Source organism: Cololabis saira, chromosome 1 (assembly GCF_033807715.1).
Source record: "Cololabis saira isolate AMF1-May2022 chromosome 1, fColSai1.1, whole genome shotgun sequence".
NCBI lineage: Eukaryota > Metazoa > Chordata > Actinopteri > Beloniformes > Belonidae > Cololabis > Cololabis saira.
In genome coordinates, this window is record NC_084587.1 from 47,006,162 (window position 1) to 47,033,062 (window position 26,901).

Here is a 26,901-nt window from a genome sequence, read left to right on the forward strand (position 1 = left end):
GTTTCCCGGCAACAGAGGGGAGGGTTTTGGGGTTTTGGACTTTGATGGAGCCAGAAATGTCTTCCAGGAGAGGAAATTGATTCAGTAGAAGTCCTTTTTTTTAAAACAAAAAAACCCCTTCAGATCCACTCGATAATTACCATAAAAAAAGGAGTAAATAGATGAATAAAGGAGGGGAGAGATGTGGGTGGAGGGTGTGTTGTTGCTCAACTCGGGCAGTAAAAGCAGGAGCTGGGCAACGGCGGCGGAGCAGCATGGGAGTCTGATGAGAGACAGTGATGCTGTGGGCTCGTGGTCACAACCCACAGTACACCCCCCCCCACCACCGCCGCCTGTTCTTCTCCCAGTGGGAACCATGTTTTCCCATTCCAACCCCTCCCTCCCAAACAAATTCCTTTCTCTCTGCTTCCATCAAGTGGCCGACGGCGCTCAAGGCACCTTCAATTTAAAAACCTAAAAACCGTTCACCAGCATTGTCTTGTTCTTGTTACATCCAGGGCATAATTATTTCCACTGTTGCCTTAAACCTACATAATAACGTCTGCAGATCTGCAATAAAATAATCATGAAGCTTCAATGGTGCACCTTATTATTCAAATAAGAATCCTTTTTTCACTTCAGTCTTTGATATAATTGAGAACGATTTTCTCCATAATATAAGTATATAAATTCAGAAGTAAGCACAGTATGGTGCTTGTATCTAGTTTTCCACATGAAACAATGACCCAAACTGCAAACAAGCCTGGTAAAAAAGGCTTTGTTCCTCCGTTTTCATCTGTGAACTGGTCTGTTGCCATTTTCAACAGCTTCCCGCTCATTAAAAGGTCTCCTGCGGTTCGTCCTGGTGGGGGTAACGGGTCGGGCCGAGGGGAAGGTTGAGGTCAGGTTCTGCGTCTCACAGGCTGACAGGCCGGGGTCAGGGACCAGGTTCAGCTCAGATTTACTGAGGTTAATAACAACATTCTGCCTCATCTGTATTCACCAGAGAGTTTGTGAAAGGTCACAGCAGGACGCGGCTGTAATAATGGAAGCTGCGTGTCACGGAGGCGTCCTCCCCTGAGCCTAAAGAGGCCTGCCATGTCTTAGTGATGGACTTCTTCTCAACAACTTCTGGCATTTACCAACTAAACTTTTCCACTAGTACCTACTCAGCCTGATTCGACTCACCTCGGTTTGGCGCCCTTTCCACCAGGGGTCTAACGTGCCGAGTAGATACTTTTCTGTATCTATTCTGCTGAGGTTCTAAGCGGCTGAGTTGGCTGTATCTGACCTCATCACACTACAGACCACCGATTGGTCGGGAGGTTGGAGTCAGACGTCTGAGTCAGAGGGGGAAATCAGTGAAAGAGACTCTGACGGATTCTTGTTCATTTTATTCAACAGGCAATGGCAGCAAAAGTCTGTTTCATGGTCCAACTCTGAGGTGCAGATGTTCATAAACCTGGTGCTGAGGAGAGAATTAAAAAGGGATATAGACGGAGATAAGGAATGACCAGATCTACCAGGAGCTCTGTCACTTCATAGTTGCTCACGGCTCCAGCTGACTTTTCAGCAGCGCCCAGACAAACTAAAATAAATTAAAAAGCGTTGCTGCCTGAATCTTCTCTCACTCTCACTTTTTAACTTGATATGGAACACAAGTCACAGACCCAGCAGCACATTTATCATCTCCTCCAGGTTCTACATCTTTAGTGTTGTTGTCTTCTTCGTTTAGATACACAATCAAATACGTCACAGCAGCTTCTCCAACCTCCTACTTCTGCTCCAGGTGCTGAATTGTTATGGAGAAAAAAAACAGGTTGAGTTGAGTCGACTCGAGCTGAGATGAGATGAGTAGAGCCGAGCAGGTACGAGTGTAAAAGTGCCATACAACAGTTTAGTTTCAGAATCTGAGAATAAGGAGTGGCAGGGCTGCAGGAGAAACTGCATCAGAAACGGTCCTGTTCATCCCAGGATGTCAGCGATCCAAAGCACGTCGCTCCCTCTTGTGGTGACACGGCTGTTGCGGTGGATCATTGTTCTGCAGGAACCAGAACCTAAAACCCTTAAAAGACACATTTAAAGAAGATATTCACAGACTGGGGCATTTTTATTATATATTTTATATATAATTTAAGCCAATAACAGGCCACAAGGTTTTTAACATTTGGCTTGTTATTGTACTGTGATTCATTCTACATCCTCCATTCTGATCATTTCTGCTTTTCTTTGTCGTCTGATACCTGGACTAATCACTTTTGTCTCCCACCACAGATATAGCACCCCGACCCCCTCAGGGAAAGCTGCAGCTCCTCTTCCTGACTCTTTTTACCCTGAAGCAGCTCAGGTCCATGAGGTGTCTGGGTGTTGCGTGTTACTGAGGCTGCGATCCCTGCAGGGGGGATTCTGAGTGTGAGCAGGTGGGATTCTCTCTGAGATGAGCGTAAGCTTGTAAACGTTGTGGTTCAGCTGGGATCTTCTGTTCTCTGATCTGTGGGACGAGGCTGTGTTAGACATCTACTCTGCCTCCCAGACATCCAGCAGCAGCTATAAAACTCATAATAACGTTGTAACATTTTAATATTGTACAATGATAATGAATTTCACCATATAAACCAGGGATATTCAATTGGCAGGCCCGCGGGCCACATGCGGCCCGCCAGGAGCTTTTATGTGGCCCCTGGTCATATTTCAAAAAAGGGGGTGTTTGTTGAATTTTTTTTTTTTTTTTTTTTTTTAATAATATTTTTATAACTGGCTACTATGGACTAAAATGGTTGTGCTCAATGCTTAATATAATATTCAAATAAGGAAATCTTGGTGGAAAGTGGTGCTTTGTCATTATGGCGTGTTTTATTAAAAGTAGGTCAATATCAATTTCATTAAGTTTGCACAATGCATGGTCTCAAAATGAACTTGCATTTAAAATAATATTTCTTTATCTGAATATTATATTTAACATTCACAATTACTAAATCTGGAGACAATTAATACATAATTCATATGTAAACTAGATATATTCAAATGTATAATACAAATGTATTATATTTACATAAGTCTTCGTCTTTGAGTTCAAAATACATTTTGAAAACCCCCACATTTTCAAATTGTGCGGCCCTCTCCATACAGTCCTTTTGCAGATGTGGCCCCCGGCCGAATCTAGGTGAATACCCCTGGTATAAACAATCCAATATAAAGTATTAGAGGCACACCATCTCATATTAAAGGAAAATAAAAAAAATCATTAAACTGAGACGGCCTCTGTTGTGGAAGTGCAGTGTCTTAAATGACCACTAAAGGGTGTTGTTTTGGATGAACGTCTAAGTTGGAATAATCAAAGGAGGAAAACAAACTTCCACGTTGGAAGCAGGAACCCCGGGCCCTGCTGCCGCCGCTGACGGCACCATGGAGGACGGCGAGGCGGGGGAGCCCTTCCCCGCGGAGGCGCACGCCGCCGAGGCCATGGCCGCCGACATGGACCGCTGGCTGGTGTTCAATTCCCGCAAGACCCCCGGTCGGAGTTTGACGACTGGCTGCAGAGCAACATGCCGTCGCAGGTGTGCCGGTTCGGGGACGAGGAGAGCGGGACCGGCTCGGTGGGGTGGATCTCGGTCCGGGGCCCCCAGCAGGACAGCCCGGGGGACAGCGACGTGGACGTGGAGGGTCTGTATGGAGCCAAATCAAGGCCAAAAGTTTTGCTAATTTGAAAATAAAATTTGAACCTGAAAATTCTTTTTTACAGTTTCAATTTTATTTTTTTCAGTATCAGATCTTTTTTTCAGTTTCAAATCTTTTTATTTCAGTTTCAAATCTTTTTTTTTCAGTTTCACGTCTTTTTTTTTCAGTTTCACTTCTTTTTTTTTCAGGTTCAGACTTTTGGCCCGGATCTGGCGTGGGGGGCGTGGCATCAACTGAGAGGGGCGTGGCATCATGAGTGACAGCAGAACAGAGAAGGCGGGGGACGTTACTCAGTCATGTTGCCTTCAGGAAACGTATCAGTAGAAGTTTGATTCAACACTGTACACCATATTCACGTGATTGGCAGTGAAAAAAACTGATATTAGTGACACATTTCTGTTTAAAAAGCTGTTTTAGACCGTACTTGGTAGTATGTGGAAGTGGGAAATGTCAAACTTTAAAGTGTGGCTGTTGAACTGTACACCTGCATAGTTTATTGCTTTTATACTGCGATTGGTGTCAAGTACGGTCTAAAACAGCTTTTTAAACAGAAATGTGTCACTAGTATCCGTTTTTTCCACTGCCAATCACGTGAATATGGTGTATATACAGTATTGAATCATACTTCTACTGATAACTACTGCAACCTACGTTTCCTGAAGGCAACATGACTGAGGAACGTCCCCCGCGTTCTCTCTTATGCTTTCACTCATGATGCCACGCCCTCTCAGTTGATGCCACGCCCCCCACGCCAGATCCGGGCCAAAAGTCTGAACCTGAAAAAAAAGACGTGAAACTGAAAAAAAAAGATTTGAAACTGAAAAAAAGATTTGAAACTGAAAAAAAGATCTGATACTGAAAAAAATAAAATTGAAACTGTAAAAAAGAATTTTCAGGTTCAAATTTTATTTTCAAATTAGCAAAACTTTTGGCCTTGATTTGGCTCCATAGGTCTGCAGGACAGCTGGGACCAGCTGCTGGCCAGCGGCCGGCCCGTCACCTTCCACACGGTCCGGGAGCTGGCGCTCAACCACCGGGTGCTCTCGGGCAAGTGGCTCATGCACCTGGACCCCGGGTTCAAGGTGGACCGTGCGTGGGAGTGCGTGGCCAGGGCGACGCACGAGGGCAAGATCCGGAGCGTGAAGGTGAGCCCCTTCAACCCCGGAGGGGGCGCCCAGCACGTCATCTGCGTCTACAACCGGGACTTCACTGATGAGGCGGAGGTGGTCCGGCTGGACTCCATCATCCGCGCCACGGGGGTCAAATGCCCGCTGTACTACAAGCCCAACGTTTACACCCACCTGGGCATCTACCGCAGCAACCGCTGGAAGCTCTGCCCCACCATTTACGAGAGCAAATACGACCTGGAGTGCGTGCCCCGGCGCTCCCACATCATCAATAAAGTTACCAATCAGGAAGTAACATAAACACATCTGAAGAAGTGGCCAGGACTGTTTTATGAAGAGGCCTTTAGTCATTGCACGCTGCTTGGCTCAAATGCTTTTCAACCTAGTAATTATATTTTCATCCCAAGTTCTTCCATTTTTGCAAAGAGAAATGATTGACAATATGGTGAAATCTTGTTTTGATGCAGTTATATTTCAATTTAAATAAATGCCATCCTGGTTTTTGCAGACTATATTGTAATAAAAGAGCAGCGACTAGATTTATGTTAAAAGATCAGCTCTGAACTGACTTTGTTTCTCCTTCTTTATACCATCTGTGCATGTTTTCAGTGGATCATTTTTATTTTGTGTTCTTGAGAAAACATACATGCATTTGGTTAGTTTTTGTTTTGAACTGAACTATAATTGCAGCCTTGCCAAATAAAATACTTTTGAAGACCGTCAAAAAAAAAAAAAAAATAAATTGGAATAATCATATTAATCAAGTTTGCAAAAGATCAATGAAAATGCTTGCCATACTGAAAAAGGTTTGTCCATTGATCCATCCCTCTGCTCACTTGACTGTATTATAGTTTCCTATTTCCATATATGAATTACTGCAATATTGTCTGGTCTGAAACTTATCCAACTTTTCTCAATAAATTACTGGTAATCCAAAAAAGATTCTTAAGAACGATCTCTCAGTCTGGTAGACACAAACCATCTGCATCTCTTTTTATGAAATATTTCCATTTATCCATTCATAAACTTAATGTTTCTCACTCATGCTTGTTTGTGCATAAGTTTATCAATAGAAAATAAGATCTTCCTGTCACTTTCCAGCAGTTTTTTTACTTTTTCATCTGATTTTTATTCATATCCAACTAGACACAGTGGCAATCTTCATTTACCCTTCTGTAGAACATCTGGTCATTAATTTAATATTACATTTAGTTCCAAAACTCTGGAATGACTTGAATGTGTCGCTGTAGTCAACATTATCTTTTACTTCCTTCAGAAAGTTATTAAAAAAACATCTTATTCTGTCATAACCTACAATGTCTTTATCTTTAATGTAATCCAGACCATGTATCCATGTTCTCTTTTACATTTATATTTTTTTTTAATTTGTTGTACATTATCTTTGTTACTTCATAACAGTTGTTGATGGGAGTGAACTCTGTACAAAAACTGTTTAAAAAAAATAATTGTGCTAAATAAATAAATGAAATTAAATGAAATGAAGTGAGTCACCCTCCACCAACAAAAATAAACACAGATTTCAGATCCATGACCACCGTACAGGAGATGGATGTTTATGTCCCCCGTGTGTTAAAACTAAACAAAGCCTCCCACAGGCTTGACGAATGTCTACGGCAGGGGTAGGCAATTCCGGTCCTCGAGGGCCGGTGTCCTGCATGTTTTAGATGTTTCCCTGCTTTAACACACCTGATTCTAATTAATCATCGTCATCAGCTTGTCATCCAGGGCTGCACAATTCTGTTAATGACACAGGTACTTTTATCACGGTGTGCTGAAGCAGGGTAACATCTAAGACATGCAGGACACCGGCCCTCGAGGACCGGAATTGCCTACCCCTGATTTAGCTGCTTGCAGTGAACTGGCCTCCTGAACTGTGGATTAAAGATCGATGGACCATAATCATTCTTTGCAGCTTCTTGTGCTGTAAACTTTAATAATTATCGGCCGTGACCACCAGACTAAAAGTGGCTAGCCAGAGCTAGCCTAGTCTTCCACTAATGGGGTTTTGACGGAGAAAGCTCGTGGACGTCGTTTCAATCAGTGGTGACAGGTGTACACTTTCAAATCTTTAAATTTAAGCATCCTCATTGTGAGAAAATATGTTGTAGAGATACAAAAAACCTTTTAGAGGATTCAAAACAGCCATTTATTATAAACAAATACAAAAAATGATTGCAGTGATTGTAGAAAATATTTCTTTGTACACCTTCTGCACCACAGCTGCATACACTAAAAGTAATTTTATTTACCAATTCTCATCAAAGTATCATAGATACATACGTTTGTTTACAAAATATTTCTTGTAAAGCTTATATACAGCATACGGTATTAGTATATATTGTCTTTGTATTTTATAGCGCCTCCTGTGCTTCACCACAGGTCCGGCTCCACCCACACGATCTTCTTCTGCTCCTCCCAGATGACGGTGCGCAGGCTGGTGAGCAGCGACGCGTGGTCGCACCAGGCGTCGGGAGGAACGCTGTGGTACAGACACGGCAGCTTGTCCAGCAGCGGCTCCTCGCTCCTGGAGCACGCCAGCAGCTGCTCCTCCGACTGGCCGTGCCGTTGCAGCTTTGACCTGCAGCGTCCGACCAAGAAAATACCATTCATTAGTTTCCTCTGCTTTTTGTTCGTTTTAAAGCCTCTAAACTCGGACGATATGATATGAGCGATAAATGAATAGGTAAATTATGCTCCACCCTCTTTTTCAAAACATTAACGGAATATTTTTTGCCTTAAAAGACTTTTCTCTCGTCTCGTGTAAAGCTTGAGTTATGGTTCTGCGTCAAAACGACGCCGTGCCTACGGCGTGTGGTACGCGTCGACGCAGACCACACACCGTCACTGACGTGCACCTTCCGAAAATTGTAACTACGCGTCGAGGCCACGCAGACCACACGCAGACCGAGAGGGCTGTGATTGGTTCGCTTGGAAGCAACGCATTTCCGGTTTGAAGCAGTCGTGAACTTTCAGCGCTCTTTTCTTCGTGTATGTGTGATTTTTTTTGTTTTGGTTTTTTGCACAATAGTTGTCCTTATCTCTTTGATTCACTGTGACGGGAAAAAGTCGGATAAACCATTCAGAAAAAGATCGCTAACTAGCGGTCGCGGTTGGGTACTGCACCGCGACGAAATGGAGTGACGGAGAAGTCCGAAGGGTTCATGACGGCGTCACGGTGACGGTGTGTGCTCTGCGTTGGTTTGACACAGAACCATAATTCAGGCTTAAAAGTTAACCAACTCAACAAATGCGCTGTTTGTTGAGTTTAACATGAATGTTTTTTTCCGAACTGAACCGAACCAATCAGAACAGGGTTAGTGGTTAGGGCAGCCTTGGTGCAACCACTCATCCTGGACCATCATTTATTCAACACAACCCAGATCCCTGCTGTCACATGCTCCCCCTCTCTGATTGGCGGTACGTCTATACAATGGCATCTATAGGCAGTTTCTTCTACATTTGTTGGTACTGCCCCAAAACCAGAGGCTAATTCAAAGGAACCAGATCAATTCTTTGTATCAAAAAAGGCAAAGAATAACTATGGGTGACCCAGTTAGTTCCAAGCAGAGATCCAGATGATGACTACATCTGGATCCGGGTCCGGTTTTAGCTCAAACATGTACATGTCTAGACTTGTGTTTGCGTTCGACAGAACATAAGTTGTTCATGCTCAAGACAACATCTTCTCATTTAAATCTTTATCGTTCTTTCTTCATTCTCAGTATTTTCCTTTGAAGGAGCAATGTGTAAGATTGCAGGTTCAAAATATCCCAAAATAATGTAGAAACAACCATGAAAGAGAAGAAAAAAGTGCGGTCATGTCACAACAATGATGTGGATGTACTTGGCTGCTGAGATGTTTACCCAGTTAGCGTGCTAAACAACTTGCTTCGGCCTAGCTAGTCTTGTAATACCAGTTTCTGCCATGTGTGGCGGTATTGAGCAACGTAGCGGCCTCAGTACAACATGATGACGCAAAGGAGTTATGTAGGCACCACCATCAAGTTACCATTTTGGGACAGGTTAACAGAAACTAGCATGATGCCCGAGGCTCCCCACCACAACCCCACGGTACAGGGAAGAAAGACTTGGTAGGAAGCAAAAAAGAGAAAATAAAAACCACCAAAACCAGAGTAAATATCAGCGGTGCTTCCCCCGTTGGAGACGGCTCATGGACAGCAAAGACGCAAAGTCTGTCGTGGAATATTTCTGTTAGATTGGAGTTTAGTTTGGCTAAACATTTTTGATGGCAGAGTAAGTCAAGTCACTGTGGCGTTCAACCACAAAACACAAAACTAAGGATGACGGTTCAGAAACGGAGATGGTTTTAGAAATAAAGGTGTTTCTGAGAGAAAGATTGTAGTCTTGGTTAGATATGGTTTGAATCTCTCGGTTACAGATTCTGTTTTGATTCTCAGACTTTGGGTTTTTATTCGCGATACAATTGGCACTGAATTGAAGGCCTGGACTTGAGGAGGAGGGGGAAGGACCTTGCGTCTTCTGGTTTTTGACGTGAGGGTAGACCAATTCACTTTGGGAAACTATACTGCCCCGTCCTGATTGGCGTGTGGAGAGTGAATAACATTTTTGGCTCACATGACACATTGCTCCCTCTGTGGTATGAATACAAAAAGTAATCAAAGCTTTCTATAAATCAACTTGACAAGAGAAGTGTTAACGTTGCTTTCACACAGGAGGAATCAGCTTGTTGAGAAGAAAGACGTAGTTACCTCAGCTTACGTGCACTTCGTGCAGACTGGCTGATGAAGATGATGATGGGGAAGATGTCGGAGCGATGCAGCCGGCGCACACAGTCCAGGCCCAGCGGCAGCACACAGTGGATCCCCTGGAAGAGGAGGGAAAATCATCTTGAAGAATCACGTGTGGAGAGAGAAACAAAGCGTGATCGGATGATCCCAGAAGTGTAAATGCTTGCACAACCACTGTCATAAACGTTGAAGCTTCATAGAAGTCAGTACATTTCTTACACAGTAGTGACAGCAGAAGAACACTTGGGGATGCCATTGTGCTGGATTATGTTTCCCATCAAACAACCTTGTGGCATTAACATATCTGTGTCAAACATCCTTAGATGCTTGGACTCTTTTACTTATTAGTTTTGGGCTAGTGTGAAAATATGGTAGGTAAAGTCATAACTTATCATTTTATCCCAATGTTATGTTTGTGCTGCTATTCCAGGTGTCGTTCTCGCCACGTGTTGCTGAGCTTTATGACCAAACACCCCCTCTTTGTTTTCAGTGTCCAGTCTCCAGATAATATTTTCCTCAGATTGACAAGCAGCAACAACTGTTTCTCTAACATCATTGCTGATATCTTTCCTCTTTGGGATTGTGTTAGCTTTTACCTGAAAACTCCACAACTGTTCCAAAACTTCCACTTTTACAGAGGTGCCGCCACTTTCTGATGATCAATCCCAGTAATCCTGTGTATCTGACTAGTATCAGCTAGTGCTTACTCCGGTGTTCTGAGGCTTTCCCGCTACGCTGCTGCATATATGGATATATGAAATAATGGCAGGGTGTAATACGTCTGAGGTTGCATTAACTTTAACACCTGGTAAGGACCAAACTACTTCCATCGTGTCCTGATGCATAAAACCTTAGAAGTGAAAAACTGAAAAGGCCGCCGTTACAGCAAAGCCCCGTCCCGGGAGGCCCGGGTTATTCAGCAGGACAATGTGAGACCTCATTCTGCAGGAATAGAAACAGCATCAAAGACACGGTGTGTGTCCCTGATCGTCCTGCCTGCAGCCCGGACCGGTGTCTCCTTGAAGCTCCTTCAAAAAGACTGTCCATTCAGCAAGAATGGACAAAAGAGCCATCACGGCTCAAACTACTGAAAAGCAGAATGAAAGGAATGGTAAGGCAACGCTGCGACCCGCCCAGGGAGTAACTCTGAATCTAGCTGGGATGGGTTCAGATCACCGCTGCTGCATCAAACTCTGGATTTGTTCCCATTTCTTCAAAGACATTAAAGTTTTTGTTGCATTTTTGTAAACCTTCTAACGTTCCTCTTAGGAAGGTTTGTAAATCTTCACCTCCGTCTAAAGGAGCTCCAGCACATAGTGCTGACGGCACAGTTTGTTAGCACGTGGCTAACTTAGATGAACATTTCAGCGTAATCCATAGCTGAGATTGAGGTTAAACGCAGGTTCAGCGTATTCACAGCTCACGTGTCTGGGAGGTTTGTATCTGAAGTTGCTTCTGATTCCCGGCCTCCAAATCAGCTGGTGGCGAAACGGCTGCTGCTGAACTGAGCGTTACGAACCAGAGGCAAACTAAAGAGTTGTGAGGTGCACTCCTCTTTTGGGGATTTAGATATCTGAGTTAGTACAACCTAATTTAAACTATTTTTCATTTTTCATTGTCACAGATTATCAGACAGCATGGCCACAACTGAAAGTAAGTATTATCAGAATTTGCAAGTTAGAAAATGCCTCATTGTTAAAACGGACCCGGATCAGGTTTAAGCAAGCATGCAGAAACAGATCTGGAGGTTGATGGGATAATTTTAGAACATCAGTTAAGGTCAAGTTAACTTTCAGTGGCAGGTCGAACCCCAGGTGCTGCACTAACAACAACAACAACAACAACAACAACAACAACAGGTACAGGTGGTACATTTACGTGCCCAGCTTCGTGGAGATAGGGCTAAAGCTTGACTTGGCTGTGTAACTGGATTCCTTTCTTAGTCCCAAAATATGTGCATATGAAGGGAATTAATTTAGTACGGAAGACTATTAGGGGCATGCAGGAGAAAAAATATTTGAGAGGGGAAGATGTTTTTTTATTGTGCACTTCGAGAAAAAAGTCAAAATGTCGAGAATAATGTTGAAATACAATTTTGAGAAAAAGGTTGAAATGTTGAGATTAATGTTGAAATACAATTTCAAGAATAAAGTCGAAATTTTGTGAATAAAGTCGAAATTTTGCCCTTTTTCTCAACATTTCCATTTTATTCACAAAATTTTGACTTCAACATTAATCTCGACATTTCGACTTTTTTCCCAAAGTGCATAATGAAAAAAAAATGTTCCTGCTCTAAAATATTATTTTTATTTTTCTCCTGCCTGGACCTAATACTCTTCCGTAATTTAGAGATGTAAAGTATATGTTTTTTAGCGTAGTGTAATAATAGTGTAATAAGTATGTTCGTGCATTTTAATGTGTTGAAGCGTTCTGACCTTCTTCATGACTTTCTCAACGCCCTGCAGGGTGTAGCAGCGGTTTTCCCCCGGCTCACACTCCTCCAGGATCTCGGACCTCTGCAGCCGAGCGGCGTGCTCGCTGGAGCTCAACACCTCTGAAAACAGGGGTGGAGAGATTAGGATGGGATGATAAATGACATACAGTATCACCTAAAGCATGAATTATCTGAGTTTCTTCGGTAGAGATCAATAAATGTTCAGTTTATTATTGCAGGGAACACTGGCCCACACCTCCTGTTTATAGCATCTCTGATTTTTATAACTGTTTACCCATCGACTTTATTTCCTTCCTGATTTACAGCAAGACACCAAACCATAATATACAGTATGAGGCTGGATGTTTACCAAGCTGGGACAACACACATCCTCTGACACATAAAACTCAAAAATAGAGGAAGAGAAGCACGGGCGACCTCACCAATAAAACGTGACAGGAGCAGAACAACGGGAAGGGGTTTTCTTACCGGGCTCGCAGAGCTGGAAACCCTGCCAGCCGGCCAGCTTCTTGTCCAGCATGCGTCCCAGGACGGTGGGCAGCAGCAGCACCGGCCTGCAGATGGGGGGGTAGTGGGGGGTGACCAGGGTGTAGGGCATGAGGGTGACGCAGCATTTGGACGGCGTCGGACTGCCTGCAGGGGTAAAAAAAAGACTTTCACGATACAAATACTGCAGCAGATTCTCTGCATCTGCCGCTGCCGGTTGCAACGTACCTGGCTCTGGGCTCTTGCTGTTTTCCTCCTCCATGCTGACCCACAGGGGGTTCCTGCCCTGCCGCCCCGTGCTGACTATCCTCACTGCCTTTTTACACTGAGAGACCTCCTGTCCAGCCTGATGAAGGGGAACAATATCTCAGCACAACGATGCTTTGGAGTAAAGACACAGGAGTCTTCAAGATTCTTTCTACTTTACCTTTTCAGACTTGTTGGTTTCAAAGTTTATGTCTTCGAGTGCTCGAATCAAAAGTCCTTGGGCCCTGTGAAACCAGAAAAGCAGTTCCATTTTGAGCTGTGGTTCAGTTTTATGACTCCAGATCAGAAGAAATAGAAAATAAATAAATAAAAAAGGATTTTATTATCATAGAAGTTTAATTGATTCTCTCATAAATGCAGCATTTCATGGATTTACTTTGACCCCTATCATTTTTGCTGTGTGAACCCAAGATGTTTCATACTCGGCTTTATTTTAATTGTTTTATTAGGACTTTATATATTATATTACATTATTACATATTTATATAAAATATATATTATGTTTATATTACTTATATGGGACCATTTCTTCACACAACACTTCAGAAGGTCTTCTGACATTGAAGATACCGAGTGATGAAGCCTTTCAGCTGTAATTTGGTCCCGTTCTCTGAGACGTTATCCTTGTTGCATCTTTTGTTTTGAAATTCCCTTCACATTCTGTATTGGGGACAAGTCAAGATTGCAGGCAAGACCTACATATACCCTCTTTTTCCTCTGTAATGCAGTAATGGGTGGATGCTGCCTCTGTAAAGGGTTTCCATCTGGCCCTTTTATCCCACAACAGAGGAGAGTCTCTGTTCATCTCTGCTAAAGACTCTAAAGACTCTGCTGCTTTGGTTCAGAAGCACCGTTTAAAATAATATTTCATATCTGCACAATGAGCATAATTTCCCATGTATTGACTTTTGAAAAAAATGTGTTGCAGGCTTGAAATTCAAACAAAGATGTACATTAATGACCCGGTTGGCTCTTGAACTACGTGTTCCCAGCGGGGCTCCCACCTGTAATAGTTGGGGACGGTTCCACTGTCCAGGTCCAGCAGCTGACAGGGGTGAACCTGGCTGGCGTGCCACAAATCCTCAGCGCCTTCAGGGCGCGTGTTTGCTACATGCAGGATGTCGTTGCAGGACACGGCCAGGGAGCCACTGGAGCCAGCGGGGAGGGACAGATTGACCCGGACGTAGAAGGAGTCTCCTGACGACATCTTGTCCTTCTGCAGCTGCTGCAGCAGAACCTCGTAGTCTGAACAGACAGAGAAGGATCGTTATGGGGGACTGTAGCTCTGACACTCATTCATTGGTCATCAACTAAAGCATATTCCATAACCAGAAAGGAGCAGGAAGAAGAAAATCTTATTCTACCTGCCCCTCCCTCAAAACTAAATTGAACAATAATAATAGATGGTCTGCACAATTACAATAACTCAGTTAACATCACAAAGAAAGGAAAACAAAAAAAATCATAGATAGATTGTCTGTCTCCATAAGCATATATTATAAATCTTAACTATTTCATCGATACATTGCTTTTTTTTCTCTTTAAATTTTTTTAAAAACTGAAATATGTTTATACAGCCCTTTAAATCATCATGTAATTGAATTGAATTCCATAACTTAATTCCAACAACAGAAACACCCATCTGCTTTAAAGTTGTTCGGGCAAGTAGATGTTTAGAATTACATTTTCTTCGACTATCCTCATTATTTGAACTGAAAGTAAACATGTATTGTAAATTTTCTGGTAATGCTTTACATTTAGCTGATCAATAGTCATAATTCCTCAGTACAGTTTAAAAAAAAAAAGGTTGTATATTTCTGTCAAACTATCTGAAGTTGGTGGCAGGAGTCTCGTAACAAAAGCTCTGGCGCATCAGGCTATCATCCCTCGGGTTTGTGCGGATGTGACTGTCCAAAAAAACAAAAACTGGACAACCTCCCTTGGTTGCTTGGTTACCGGACGACCTAGTCGTCACTGTGCAGTTGACTAGCTGTCTCAGTAGCAGTAGCCTAACCGGGGAGAAGGTAGCCGCTTCCTGAACTCGCCGGGCTCGTCAAGGCCTCCCCGGAGTAGATTACAGCAGTTTGTTGGGATAATTAACGGTACAAAATGTATCTTATCTAATGTATCTTTTTAATCTTTATTCGCTGCACAGATGGCAAATTCACTGAAAATGCTAAGCGCTAACCATTGACGGCTAACGGTAAACATAATGACATCAGTTGGGTCTCAAAAAGTAAGTAAAATGGTTGGCTTTGTGTAGGGGTGTAACGATACACTAATCTCACGATACGGTACGATACACGATATTGAGGTCACGATAACGATACGATACAATATTATAGCAGTATTTTTTTATCAACCTTGAATGAGGAACATATGAAAAAAATTGTCTTTTATTTGAAAGACACAAAATACAAAACAATTCTGTGCGTTTGCCCTATTGTTACAGTTTGTAATGCTTTATAACTGTTTAAGTTTTAAAGAGAAAGCCAGGCCAACTATTTTCCACAAACTGAACTAAAAGTAAATGTCAGGTTTGCATTATGATCTTCAGTTTCATACAAGTACAAATATTTTGCCACAAACTGAATATTTTCTCTCATGTATGATTTGACTTTTTTCTTAGTTAAATAGTTAAATAAATAAATAAAAGTAAATAAATACATACAATTTTACATCATAAAAAAGATTGATTCATGCTCACCTTATAAGTGTAAGAGGAGATTTATTTTTGTTAAGAAGGTTATTTTGGTAATTCAGGGTTCATTATTTTATCAATATATTCTTTATATTCTGTAAATCAGGGACTATAATGACACTAGTCAGTTTATCTGTAGTGATTAGTATGTTTTAGATTGGGCGGAGTGATACAGCACTAGGTGCTGTGTTGATGTTCTAAAATCCTACACTGTTGAGGGACATTAAAGTACACTCAAACTCACGCAGAAGTTGTCCCCTGTTTATCCTACTCACGACCCGAAAAAGGTTTAATTTAATAAGGTAAGGCTTAACTCTACACCAGACTTACATAAGTAAAGGTTCAGAGCTCAAAACGGGACCGCAAAACGGGACTAGTTTCTTCTGAGTGTAGTAAGATTTTGGTCTGCTCGGTCGCGGTCGCGGTCGAGGCGTGGTCAGATGCGCGTTTCTAGTCAACACAATAGATTAATATTAATAATCCAATATCGCGATACACTTTGTTACCTCCACGACACGTATTGTGACGTTTTTGTATCGCGAAATTTCGTGGCACGATATATTGTTACACCCCTAGCTTTGTGCAACTTTAGCAAATGTATATAAAAAAAAAATCATAGAGTCAGATACGAAGTGTAGCGATGGAGACCAAAGCTATTTGTTATACCAGTTTTGAAACATGATCAATCATGCCATAAAGATCCACAGCTGCAAGTTTCCAACTTCCTCATCGATGTCACACTAGTGAGATGGATTTAGTCCCTTGCTGAAAGCATGCAGCAGTGTGTACGTGGTTACTGGTGCTGAAGGATGTAACCACTGTCAAAGGAACATAAATAATGTGTTATCTTATTCAGACCTGCTGTTGTTCCTGTTCAGCGTATAAACACGTCAACGGTGTATTCAACGGTAACAATAGCTGCCACTGATGCCCACAGTCCTCCCCGACTGCTGCCAACAACAACTTCAGCATTTTCCTAATCAAAACATATGCATTACAACAACGACGAGCGCAGCAGTGATGTGCTGATCTGGTTAATGAAGCTCTGTGAACCTGTTGGTCTGGCTGGTCTAGTTTACACCGCGCCCCGAGTGCTACATCAGCAATAGATCTGAACAGGACATCTAGAACTGACCAGCTGATTGCATATTAAACATTTATTCTCCAAGGTGTTGGACAATGATTTGTTGACCTTGGATTTCCTCCTTCTCCTGTTGGTTTCGTCTCACACCCGAGAGGGTCCTTAAAGTTCACGCTTCGCTTGGAATCAGCTACAGGAACATTCCACAGTTAAACTAACCTTGGGTTTATTGTTAGATGTGAAGGAATGTAAACCTTCGCCAGGGACCAAAACAGCAAAGAGCAAAGCAGTTTTGAGTTAGAATGAAATGTGTCTTTGCAGCTACATTTACTGTAAACACCTGGAGCACTGGAGTTACGCCAAAATAAAAAGCTATTTTAAGCCTCTGACAAGACTTGAAAATCACTTCCTGTTTATATGATCACATGGATGAAGTCCCTAGAAAAACAAAGCAAGGTATTATCTATCTATCTATCTATCTATCCGGTTTGTGGCATCAGTACAAGACCAGTTGTCAGACTGACAATAGAAGCGAGAGAGTTCAAGGCCTCTGCGTCCTTAGATCTTTAAACCTAAATATGCAAGCGTTTGAAGAAGAGGCCGTGATTTCTCCTCTTTTCTGACAGTAGTATGAGCAATATCAGTTGTTGACTCGCTCTACCTTGTAACAACATGGCACCAACTGGATGGAGACGCCACTGCAAACACACCTTTTTGTACACATACAAGATTAAAGTTATCTCAGTTTGCTTGTAGGGACCAGGGCTGGGGATCGATTCAAATGTCAAGATTTGATTCTGATTTTGATTTGGGTTAGTGTTATTAAAACTGTTTTTTGAGCTTTTGCATGAATTATATGACTGTGTAGTTATGCAACAAATTATTACTAGTATTATATTGAGATTCAACAGCAAGTATTGGCAGCTAATGATGCTGTAAGGACCAATCACCTCCCAGAATGCTGATATAACTGCTTTCAGAAACATCTTGTGGGGCAGAATTACCAAACAGATCCAGGGCAGCAAACAGAGGCCCTATGAAATCGTTTTTTTTTTTTTTCCCACATTACGTTTTTATATTTCCATTTTTGGTCTTTTTCGGTTTTTAATTTTTGAGAATTTGGTTTTTAGCATTTATGCAAATGTAACCCCAAGACAGTATATAAAGTAATGAAATATAGACAATTTACGCAATTATAACTGAAAATTTTAATGTTTTCATACCTTTAAACATATTTAAAGGCAAAAACATGGCACCAGTTATTCTTGTGTCCAATAAAACATTCCTTTTTTGGGAATAAACAAAAAAATACCAAAAGTTGAAATGTAATGATGAAAAAAAAAATCGATCTTTAGACATATGAATCGATTTTTAGGAATTAAAATGAGAATCGAATAGAGAATCGCCTAGTAGGGACCCTATCTACGCCCCACATTGTTTTGGTCACGATCACAGGTTTACGCTCCTTGCCATTTTTCCATCTAATAGGAAAGTTATGGGGTTGTTACAGATTTTCTCTGAAGAGGAAGAAATATTATTAGGACATTAAAATTCTTGAGTTCAAGAATGGAGAAAATGTTCACTACACTGGTGGTGAAATCCTTCATAAGAGTTGGTTTCCGTCTGTGACGTACCACACTGCCTGGGCCGCAGGGAGAGGTGGCAGACGCCTGTCACCTGGCCGAGGGCCCACGTGGCTTCTTCCAAAGTGGAGTCCTCCAGCACCATCCTCAGAGCTCTCTGGTGTTGTTCATAGCGCACCTGAAGAAAAACACAACCATGAGAAACTCTTCCACAACAGCTGAAGTACTGAATATGTCTGACACACTTTCACCCACCTCCACAATCTGAGCGCCGGGGCTGATGCCGACCGTGTGGGCGGCGCTGCCTGCAGTCACCTGGTGCACGAACACGCCCGTCTTGTTGCCCCCCACCACGGTCACCTGGCTGAGGAGAGCCTCGCCCTGGAGGGAGATGTTGAGGACGCGGCCGCTGACGCGAATGGCCTTTGGACGGGAACGCACCAGGAAGGTAGGGACGGACGTTCTTGAGAGGCTGGGGACATGTGGGAGAAGATGAAGAAGGATTTAGTCTCTGCAGAGAAGTACAATGTCACACGTGTCTAGTGGCCCGTAACTGAAACAAATATCATCATCAGTGACAGCGGTCATCACAACTTATTTAGCTAAATTTAGGGGGAAAAAAGATTCACTAAAACAGTACAATACCCGTTGGGTAAGAAAATCCAGGAGTTTGCTGATGTTTCATACCATTTATTTGCAGATGATATCCAGCTTTTTATCTACTGATGTTTTAACTTATCTTGCTTCTTATCTTGGGGCCGTCCTTTTTGTTCTTTGCTCTTTTAGCCAAAGCACTGTCGTCACTTTATCTTGTCCTGTGTTGTTGAGCGTATGGTTTTGGATTGTATGAGGAAGCACTCACTGTAAACCAAATTTACCCAAGGGTACAATAAATAAATAAATCTAATCTAATCTAATCTGTACTGCTATTTTAAGGCCTCTGAGATTCAGAAATTGAACTCCTTGATGGGGTGCCTTGTGCGGATAAAACAGTGGCTCGGAGTAAATTCTCTGCAGTTGAGTCTGATAAAACCGTAGTGCTGGTGATTGGCCCTGATGATGTCCTTCCAGCTATTAGCCAGTTTTTAGGTGATTTGAGTGTCTCATCTCAAGCCTAAGAAATCTCGGTGTTGTCTTTGACAAAGACATGTCATTAGAACGCCACTCCAAACAGCTGACGAGGAACTGTTTTTACCATTTAAGGAATATCTCCAAACTAAGAACAGTTGTTTCAAAAAATCATCTTGAGCTAATTATTCATGCTTTTGTGTCATCTTGTTTGGACGACTGCAACAGTTTGTTTTCTTACTTAAACAAGAAAGAACTGGAAGAACTGGCTGTGGAACGATCTCCCGCCGTCTCTGGACTCCATCCATGCTTCTAATAGCAAACTAAAAACCCACCTGTTTCTCCAAGCTTCTAAACATCAGTAGTGAGAGGGTTGTTTTATGACCACCATGTTGATTTTATGTACTTTTATTCTAGGAGGTTTTATCGGTATTGTCTTGTTTTTATCGTATTTCTACATTTATTGTTGTGTTTTATTCGTGTAATTATTGGTATTGTTTTATTTTTTGTGAAGCACCTTGTGACATTCCGTTGTCTGTGAAAAGTGCTATATAAATAAACTTTACTTACTTACTTACTGACAATGAATCCTGTTTTTTCAGTTCCTACTCACTGCAATATCATTACTGAAAGATGTTTGTTAGTCATTACTGGGGAAGATTGAAGAACCTCTACTGTTACAAAGACATGACTGACACTAACGTGTTCATTTGTCATATCACACATCCCTCACTCTTGTTGCAGGTCCTTTACTTTGTCACTTGTCCATACTTTGTGGTTTGTCTATTCTTATTTCTGGAGCGAATCTGAAGTAAGTGACAAGACAAACCAGTTTGGTGTCTGAAGATTGTTTTGTCTTACCCTGGATTCACACTGAAAGCGCCATAGGTTGCCATTCATTTTCTATGAAAGCGCGCTGCGAGAGACGTTGGAGGCCACGGAGCCATTGGAGGCGTCGGGAGCGTCAATTTGAAGTTGAAAAATCTCTACTTTATGCAAATGAGCAGCGGCGACGCCGAGGCAGCGTCCAATCACAGACCGGGATTCCCGAAGTGAGAAGCCTCAATGCAGATTGTACTTTCGTAAACTCACTAACGTACACTCATTCACATGCGTACAGGAGCAGAGCTGTGCACTAACTAACTTATTTTATCAGGAATTCATATATTTCATCCAGCAAACTGACATTTTTGCTGATTTGACTGCTGTTGTTACCTGAACTGCTCATGTGAAACACGTATCTGATGGTTGAGGAACTGGATGGTCTGAACTATTTTATTTGCTAAATCGATCCAACACAAAATCATTAAAAACCGTGCTTATTAATCGCAAAACACAGTTTAAACAATATGACCAAATCCGCTCCGACCCGGTGTGTCAGTGTTCACGCAGACAGACTGCAGCTTCACCGGGACCAACGGCTCTGATGGTTGCTGTTGATCCGGGACCAACCTGGTTAAGGAGGAGCATCAAACTCACTCTTATCTATGCGGAAATAACGCTGAAATATAAAGAAGGCTTCCCAAAGTGTGATCTATGGTGAAATAGGAAACTGAAGATGTGCACGCTATACAGTATATAGATATGTTTAGACTATATATAAACTTTGGTCCCTCCAGCTCTGCAGCGCAGCTTGAAAGCTCCGCCCACTGCAGACGTCGACAGGCTTTGTTAAGCAGAGATGCAGGAGTCCCGAGCCTGAACAGGCGATTTTTGACTCTTTCAGTGTGAATTCACCATTACTCATTTCCCTGGTCGGTGGGTCTCCTTTAATCTGTGTACCGACCTATTTAATCTATGTAGGAGGTGTTTTTCTCCCCACTGTCGCCAAGTGCTTGCCCAGAGGAAAGTGCTGCATTTCTCTTCGTATAAACGTGAACTGGTGCTACAGTTTTTATTTGTGATGTTCATCTTTTGCTCCTCCTCCTCCTCGACTTCAGTATGCAAGCCTGCCACATAACAATGCACTACGGTTCAGGTGTAAAACCCTCCGTCTGTGTCAGCATTGGTCCAATGGACCAGCTTACCCATGAGAAGTGGAGCCACCAGAGGAGGAAAGCCTGGATGTCTGCTTGTCTTCACTCGTCACTAAACAAAAGAGAAGCTGTGAGATGACTCTGCATCAGGGTTGTTTCCCTGGAGGTCATGTGACACAGTGCCGTCGTGGCAAAGATCCAGATTTAAACAACGGACAATGACGCTTGTTCCAAATAACAGCAAAGACACACACTCATTCAGAGAAAGATCGGTATGCATACCATCAGGAAGGAGCACGAAGTCATCTAAAAGGGAATCAGTCACTGTGCTCTCTGGGCTGTGGTGGAAAAAGAGGAACAACGCTGTTATGAACACAGGTGACGGATTTATGTTTGCAGCTCCTGCAGGTATGTTCTCACACAGTCGATTCTTTACAGCCAGTGTACTTTCAGGCAGCAGTGAGGGCGAAATGAGAGATTAGATATTTCTCCACGGACTGGTTTTCAGGTTTGAGATAATTACAGTTAAAGCTCAGTCTTCAGGCAAGACTGTAAAGACAGAGTGTTCTCGAAAGCTTTAATACAAGCTGGGAACATGTCCATCTCAACACCCTGTACGCCTTCATGCTTGTTCCTCTGAAGTGAGAATTTGCAGTTAATCCCTGTAAATCAATAATTAACTAAAATCTCTGACAGGAATGCAGAAGGGAGCAGCAGCAAAGAATCCTCCTTCCTGGTTAGACTCGGCAGACGGCCGTTCAGCAAGAACTAATGTATTTTACATCTAAAATATAACCTCAAACACACAGAGAGGAACACACTGAAAGTAAATCAGAAACACACACACACCTCCTGTCGGCATATAACACTTCCTGTCTTCGGCGGAGGGACTCTGGACTGGGTGGCTGTGCGTTCCTGGATCGGACGCTGCTGGTCGGAGTTTCCTCACACTTCAGACAAGAACACAAGTTCACATGTTCACAGGTGGAGAAAGAGCCGGGAACAATATCACTGTCACACAGAAAATCAAGTCAATATGTTGTTTAAAAAGATCACAGGAGAAAATCTTTAAAACTGATCAAAATATGGAAAAGACATTTTTTAAATGAATTAATTTATTATCACTTTTTTTGACTTTGCAGACAGTATGAACCCAAGATATGTCATACCTAAGAAATCTGGTATGGAGGGAATTTAGTGAAGAGTGAAAAAGTGAGAGGAAAAAAAAGAAAAATATATATATTATGTGATGTCTAAACAAATAAGACGGTCTACTTTGCCAACAAAGGCATGAGAAAAAACACGGAAATGTCTAAAAACCATGTTTCTCATTGGAGGGGATTTGCACATTCCTTCTGATACAGACCATAATATCACATCAAGTGTTTCAAGGACTCTGGAGGAATTTCAGTGCGTAAAGACAATGGCCCAATCTATCAACGATCCCTCATCATCATCGTCAACCAACCTTCTTCATATGAACGTTGGTATGAGATAATGAGCAAGTGATTCGTTTGGGAGATCTTTATCAAGCACTCAAAATTAAAAAATGCCCCTTAAATCTTGACTGTGCCAAAAAAGAAGCCCCAATCAAAGCTGTACTCTCCCAATCTTTATCCTTGAACTACAAATAAAGAGATAAAAATGTGCTGAATTAATTCAGTCAATGAACGACAGATTTCTCCCGACTGTAGTCATCACACACCTCGGAGATGTTGCAGATCATCAGCGTGGGGTTGAGTGCGTCCATGCGGCGAAGTCTGCGTCGAGAGGGCAGCTCCTCGGAGTTGGGGCTCAGGTTCTCCCAGCGGACCTCCTCATCCTCATCCTGCCAACCAAAGCCAAACGGAGGCGTTAGCAGGATTCTGTCTGCAGGACTGCTTTACTGGGGTACTGAGGTGTTTGTGTGAAGGTACCTGAGGTCTCTGGTCCCGGGGTCTCTTGGCCTCCAGGCTGCACACGGCCTCCTGCAGCTCCACCAGCTGGCACCTCAGGGCGTCCTTCTCCGCCAGGATGCGGGCGATCATGGCCTGGGCCTCGTCTCTGGAGAGGTACGCCTAGACGACACACAGGCCGCTCAGATTCATGACGCGCTCACCAGTTTACATGAATGCAGACACACCCTGATTCTTATTTCGCAGGTGCAAATACACGACATTCAAGACAGGTGTGGAAAACATGTTGACGCCCGGGACGGCAGAGCTCGTCACGCACCGCCACACCAACGCGTGAATGCGTGAACGTGTGAACGTGGACATTCGGGGGAGGGATTGTTAGAAAAATGGGCAGCAGCTGTCATCAGGTTTGTGAAATCCAGTCTGTACAGTGGAACGATGCTGAGTGGAAACTTGGGCGCCGGAGCGTCGGCGTCCGGCCAACATGATGCCGAATGAAAACATCAGGATTCCAACCCGCAGAGTGACTGGACTTACACACAGAAGGCCTCGATATTGCTAGTCTCATAAAGCAGGATTCATTCATTCATTCATTCATTCATTCATTCATTCATTCATTCATTCATTCATTCATTCATTCATTCATTCATTCATTCATTCATTCGTTCGTCAATTCAATTCAATTCAATTTTTATTTAAAAAGGGACAGTGTACAGTTAAAACATAAATGTTGCCATCTGATGCACTGTACCAGATTATAGCTTTGAGCTAATTTGCATCTGCAGTCCCTTGAAAGGTCACAATAAAAAAGAAATACAGTAACAAGTAATACAATACCAAGAAAAATTACACAGATTATTTAGAACACAATTTAAAACAACATGGCTACACACATCTGCGTGCAATCCCCCCACCCTGACACGCCCCCCAGCCACCCACCCATCCCTTATCCCACATACACACACCCCGAAGAGAGCCCAAATTAATGGTTACAGAGCTGAGCAGCTTTTAACAGATTTTTCAGGTTGGCTTTAAAGGCTCTGAGAGAGCTACTGCTCCTTACAGAATCAGGTAAGGTATTCCACTGTTTTGTGGCTCTTACAGAAAAAGCTGATTGCCCAGTTACAGTGCGGCGAAATGGTATAGTGCAATCCAGTATTGAGGATATCCTAGTGGACCTGATGGAGCTTAACGAGCGAGTGTGAACAAAGTCACACAATGGCTGTGGGGCCAAACCATTTACAATTTTAAAAACCATGCACAAATTGGCAAATGACCTAAAATTCACAAAGCTCAATAGGTTGTGTTTCTCAAGTATTCTGCAATGATGGTAGCGAATTGGCTTTTTGTCTAATGTTTTTAAAGTTTGTTTATATAAAGACTCCAAAGGTTTCAGAGTAGAGTCACCAGCCTGCCCCCAGCAGGTGATTCAGTATGACATATGGGACAGGATCATTGCGTGCATAAATATCTTGGCTGCATCCAGAGAAAGACAGTTTCTAATGTATTTAAAATTAAGTAGATTATATTTTATAATTGTAGCCATTTTTTTGACATGTTTCTTAAACTTTAAATTTGGGTCTAGAGTCATGCCAAGATATTTCAATTCAGTAACTATGTCAATGCTTTCACCTTTGACGAGGACCTCAACATCAGGGAGTTGAACCAAAGTTTTAGAAAAAAACATGCATTTTGTTTTGTTTACATTTAAACTCAAACATGATTGATCAAGCCGAAGAGTGATTTTCTCCAGTGCAGTTGTTAGCTTAGCAGCTGCCATGTCAGTTGTTTTAGCATGTACATGTACAACAGTATCATCTGCGTACATCTGCAGATTGACATCATCACATTGTTCAGCAAGATCATTGATATAAAGACTAAACAATAAAGGACCTAATACCGATCCTTGTGGAACCCCCATAGTGCATTTCATGTAACTGGACTGTGCATTACAAACTTTGACACATTGCCTCCTGTTTGATAAATATGACGAAATATGTTGTTCGTTCGTTCGTTCGTTCGTTCGTTCGTTCGTTCGTTCGTTCGTTCGTTCGTTCGTTCGTTCGTTCGTTCGTTCGTTCGTTCGTTCGTTCGTTCGTTCGTTCGTACGTACGTACGTTCGTTCGTTCGTTCGTTCGTTCGTTCGTTCGTTCGTTCGTTCGTTCGTTCGTTCGTTCGTTCGTTCGTTCGTTCGTTCGTTCGTTCGTTCGTTCGTTCGTTCGTTCGTTCGTTCGTTCGTTCGTTCGTTCGTTCGTTCGTTCGTTCGTTCGTTCGTTCGTTCGTTCGTTCGTTCGTTCGTTCGTTCGTTCGTTCGTTCGTTCGTTCGTTCGTTCGTTCGTTCATTCATTCATCAATTCATCAATTCATTGTTTGTTGTTATATTTATGTAATAATTGCTCAGGGGTCATATTCTGGGTCTCTGGAAAGATCCCAGAGACAACTTCTGTTGTAATATACGCTATATAAATAAAATTGAATTGAAATTGAAATTGAAATTGAAAATGAATGAATGAATGAATTAATTAATTAATTAATTAACCCATTCATTCATTCATCCATTAATTCATTAATCGATTCATTTATCCATCCATCAATCCATCCATCCATCCATCCATCCATCCATCCATCCATCCATCCATCCATCCATCCATCCATCCATTCATTAATTCATTCATTGATTATTAAGCAATTTATCCATCATTCATTCATTCATTCATTCATTCATTCATTCATTCATTCATTCATCGATTTATCCATCATCCATCCATCCATCCATCCATCCATCCATCCATCCATCCATCCATTCATTCATTCATTATTAAGCAATTTATTCATTCATTCATTCATTCATTCATTCATTCATTCATTCATCGATTTATCCATTTATCCATCCATCCATCCATCCATTTATCCATCCATTCATTCATTCATTCATTCATTCATTCATTCATTCATTCATTCATTCATTCATTCATTCATTCATTCATTCATTCATCGATTTATCCATTTATCCATCCATCCATCCATCCATTTATCCATCCATCCATCCATCCATCCATTTATCCATCCATCCATTCATTCATTCATTCATTCATTCATTCATTCATTCATTCATTCATTCATTCATTCATTCATTCATTCATTCATTCATGTATCCATCCATCCATCCATCCATCCATCCATCCATCCATCCATCCATCCATCCATCCATCCATTCATCCATTCATCCATTCATTCATTCATTCATTCATTCATTCATTCATTCATTCATTCATTCATTCATTCATTCATTCATTCATTCATCCATTCATTCATTCATTCACCCAGGCATCACTGAGGATCTGTACCATCCCTCTCAAAGACGGGGTGATTTTTGACTGTGATGCCAGCGTTTACAGATGCGATTGTTGGAGTTTGGGGAGAGACATGTTGTTCAGGTCTTGTCTGATGACGATCTGAGCTGCTCTATCAGCCTCATGTTGTGCCGCGCTGTCTATATTTTTCACGACATGGTCAAATGTGTCACTTTTAACATTTGCTATGCTTTAGGAGGAATGGGGGCAGAACACAGGAACATTCAGGCTTTTCAAACACCAGGTTGGGCAGCGGTTGCAGTCATGCTGCCACAGATCGCATAGCAATTGTGAAGCTCTTGTATAAATCCCAGTCCTGTTTGGCAGCTTTCTGCAGCGCTGCAGCGGGACGGCGGGCGGCTAGAAGCCACCAGGCGTTTCAAAGGCGTGGGTGGGTTGTACATTTCATTCTCCTTCAAAGAACACGGCTCAACGCCTCCAAAACGTTGTGAATAGCAACAA

At 42.2% G+C, this 26,901-nt stretch overlaps 2 protein-coding genes across 2 annotated transcripts in view; one reads left to right on the forward strand and one right to left on the reverse strand.

The window, feature by feature from the left end:
• Window positions 1–3,351: 3,351 nt before the first annotated feature.
• LOC133453496 (UPF0696 protein C11orf68 homolog) lies at window positions 3,352–5,684 on the forward strand. The gene is given in 3 exon segments (XM_061733101.1): window positions 3,352–3,484; window positions 3,487–3,642; window positions 4,609–5,684. Coding segments are annotated over 3 exon segments (732 nt in total). The 5' UTR covers window positions 3,352–3,384; the 3' UTR covers window positions 5,085–5,684.
• Window positions 5,685–6,951: 1,267 nt separating this feature from the next.
• card14 (caspase recruitment domain family, member 14) overlaps window positions 6,952–26,901 on the reverse strand; it is a 29,217-nt gene continuing 9,267 nt past the window's right edge. Inside the window, exons 7-20 of the mRNA XM_061724702.1 lie at window positions 23,108–23,248; window positions 22,897–23,019; window positions 22,041–22,135; window positions 21,474–21,529; window positions 21,243–21,303; window positions 18,403–18,619; window positions 18,199–18,325; window positions 13,787–14,027; window positions 12,943–13,006; window positions 12,744–12,861; window positions 12,498–12,662; window positions 12,010–12,128; window positions 9,536–9,651; window positions 6,952–7,383 (exon numbers count right to left, since the gene is read on the reverse strand). Of these exons, the coding sequence (XP_061580686.1) occupies window positions 7,176–7,383; window positions 9,536–9,651; window positions 12,010–12,128; window positions 12,498–12,662; window positions 12,744–12,861; window positions 12,943–13,006; window positions 13,787–14,027; window positions 18,199–18,325; window positions 18,403–18,619; window positions 21,243–21,303; window positions 21,474–21,529; window positions 22,041–22,135; window positions 22,897–23,019; window positions 23,108–23,248 (1,851 nt within the window). The 3' untranslated portion in view covers window positions 6,952–7,175. The remainder of the gene's footprint in view (window positions 7,384–9,535; window positions 9,652–12,009; window positions 12,129–12,497; window positions 12,663–12,743; window positions 12,862–12,942; window positions 13,007–13,786; window positions 14,028–18,198; window positions 18,326–18,402; window positions 18,620–21,242; window positions 21,304–21,473; window positions 21,530–22,040; window positions 22,136–22,896; window positions 23,020–23,107; window positions 23,249–26,901) is intronic.